Here is a 1,933-nt window from a genome sequence, read left to right on the forward strand (position 1 = left end):
GCAATAATTTAACTATCTATGCAACATGTAACTGAAATTTAGCAAGGCAAACTGTTCAGTGGATAATAGTATGCTGTTAGTAAGACTGATGACACAAAGCACACATTTTCATCAGTCTATAGAATTTAAAACTAATTAAGACAATGCTTCTGTGTGGGAAAATGACAACTCTGTGTGCCTGACAATGCTACTGCACCCTTCAGGAGAATCCTAAATGTTCACAGATAAATGGGTGATCACTGGCTTATGTTATATTTACAGTAGTGTAATACTAAGTCATTTCTCGAAAAAGCAAAATCAAAGTTTGTAAAACAAAGTTGCGTTGGGGCTTTGAATTACTTAAAAAAAAAAAAATATAACGTGTTTTGATGTAAATTTGATCATCATTATAGAGTTTACTTCTTGCCATGTGTCTTTCCTAAACCAGTGTTTTTTGCAACACACACTTTCATGTTATGTGGAGCTGGTCTTCGTGTTTTCTTAGGCAGGACAGAAGGCAATAATGAAGCCTTGCTTGTAACATGTCTGCTACTTGCACAAGGCCTTCCACGTTGATCACACTTCCTACCTCCGACATGCAACTTTTTTCTCCTTGCCACTGCCGTGGGTTGAACGCCAATTCTCTTTAAACCGGCCAACTGGTTTCGCTTCCCATTTCTGACTTTGTGACCGGAGTATCTACCAAAGGTGGATAATGCTGAAAGCAATGATGAGTCATTTTTCAGTTGTTTAGCACCATCAATGAAGGCCTGTACAGCAGGAATAAATGTAGCATCTGTTTGTAATCGTAACCTTATTGTAGATTCAATATCCTGGCAAACAGAATGATATTCATCTAATAATGCAGCATGCTGAGTACTCTTATCAATAATTTCTTCTACACTAGCACTTCTGCTCTCTTCCCTAGCACTGCTCACTTCCTCTACACTAGCATCAAGAATACATTCTTCGGTCGCTTCCAAGCAGGCTGCATCTCTGTCTTCTTCTGGTACATCACTCAATGTAGCAAACCAGGATAGCTGTAGATGTTGGCCAGTTGCCACATAATGCAATTGCTGTCTTTTTTGTGGATGTCTTATTGGTAAGAAGTTGCAGGATTGTATGTTGTACCTCTTAACCACAGCTGCTTGGTGTTTGCATGGTGCTCCTCTGCACCCAACATGGCAAGTACACATTGATACAGTAATATTAACTGTATATGTCTGATCTTGGTTTGTCTCACTTGATACTAGAAACTCCGAGTCGCTTATCTGAATAATGTTTTCAATTTTAGGGTCAGTTGGCATGAAACGAGACATCTTAACAACATCCAGACGGTTGTTGGCTATGTCGATGATCTTCCGCTCATAGTAAGTTTCTAACCTGGTGAAAATGAAATCCAATAATTGTAAGATGTTGAATGCCTTTGTACGTATCAGGACTTTGTCCTTTAGGACTCCCATGGCTGCCTCACAAAAATTGTTGGTGTTGTTTCCACGAACTGGAATGTTTGCTCGGTAGCAGGTAGCCCATTCTTCACGTCTGTCATATATCTTGTTAACATGCTTTAAGAAGTTTGGGTATTTTTGGACTTTGGGATCTGCTGTTGCTTCTTGAAAGCAGTGATCAAGATTTTCAACAGTATCGGCATACACCATTGACTTCACTAAAAAGAACAGATGTTGCCTGTCAGTGGAAGCAATTCTATTCTTGCCCATCCACAGCCACCTCCACAGGGCTTGTAGAACATGAAAACAACATAAAATGATGTTAGCTTCTGGAAAAGCGTTAGCCAAAGCCGTCCTCTCTGCCTCACAATCGTCGGTCATGATGATCATAGGTCCTCGCTGTCCTCGACCCTTAAAAGAATTCTCACAAATTAAAGACTAGTATAGCTCAAGTGCATCTAACACTGTTGATGCTGTTTCACTTGTTGTTATTAGACAACCGACAG

The 1,933-nt window shown here is 39.9% G+C and overlaps 1 protein-coding gene across 1 annotated transcript; it reads right to left on the bottom strand.

Annotated features, from left to right (window-relative positions):
• Positions 1-395: 395 nt before the first annotated feature.
• On the bottom strand, positions 396-1,808 carry LOC117102680. The gene has a single exon (XM_033243059.1). It carries the CDS (start codon positions 1,806-1,808, stop codon positions 396-398), a length of 1,413 nt encoding a protein of 470 aa, XP_033098950.1.
• Between the last annotated feature and the right edge of the window lie 125 nt (positions 1,809-1,933).

Source organism: Anneissia japonica, unplaced genomic scaffold (assembly GCF_011630105.1).
Source record: "Anneissia japonica isolate Jap-2015-1 unplaced genomic scaffold, ASM1163010v1 scaffold19998_len1948_cov105, whole genome shotgun sequence".
NCBI lineage: Eukaryota > Metazoa > Echinodermata > Crinoidea > Comatulida > Comatulidae > Anneissia > Anneissia japonica.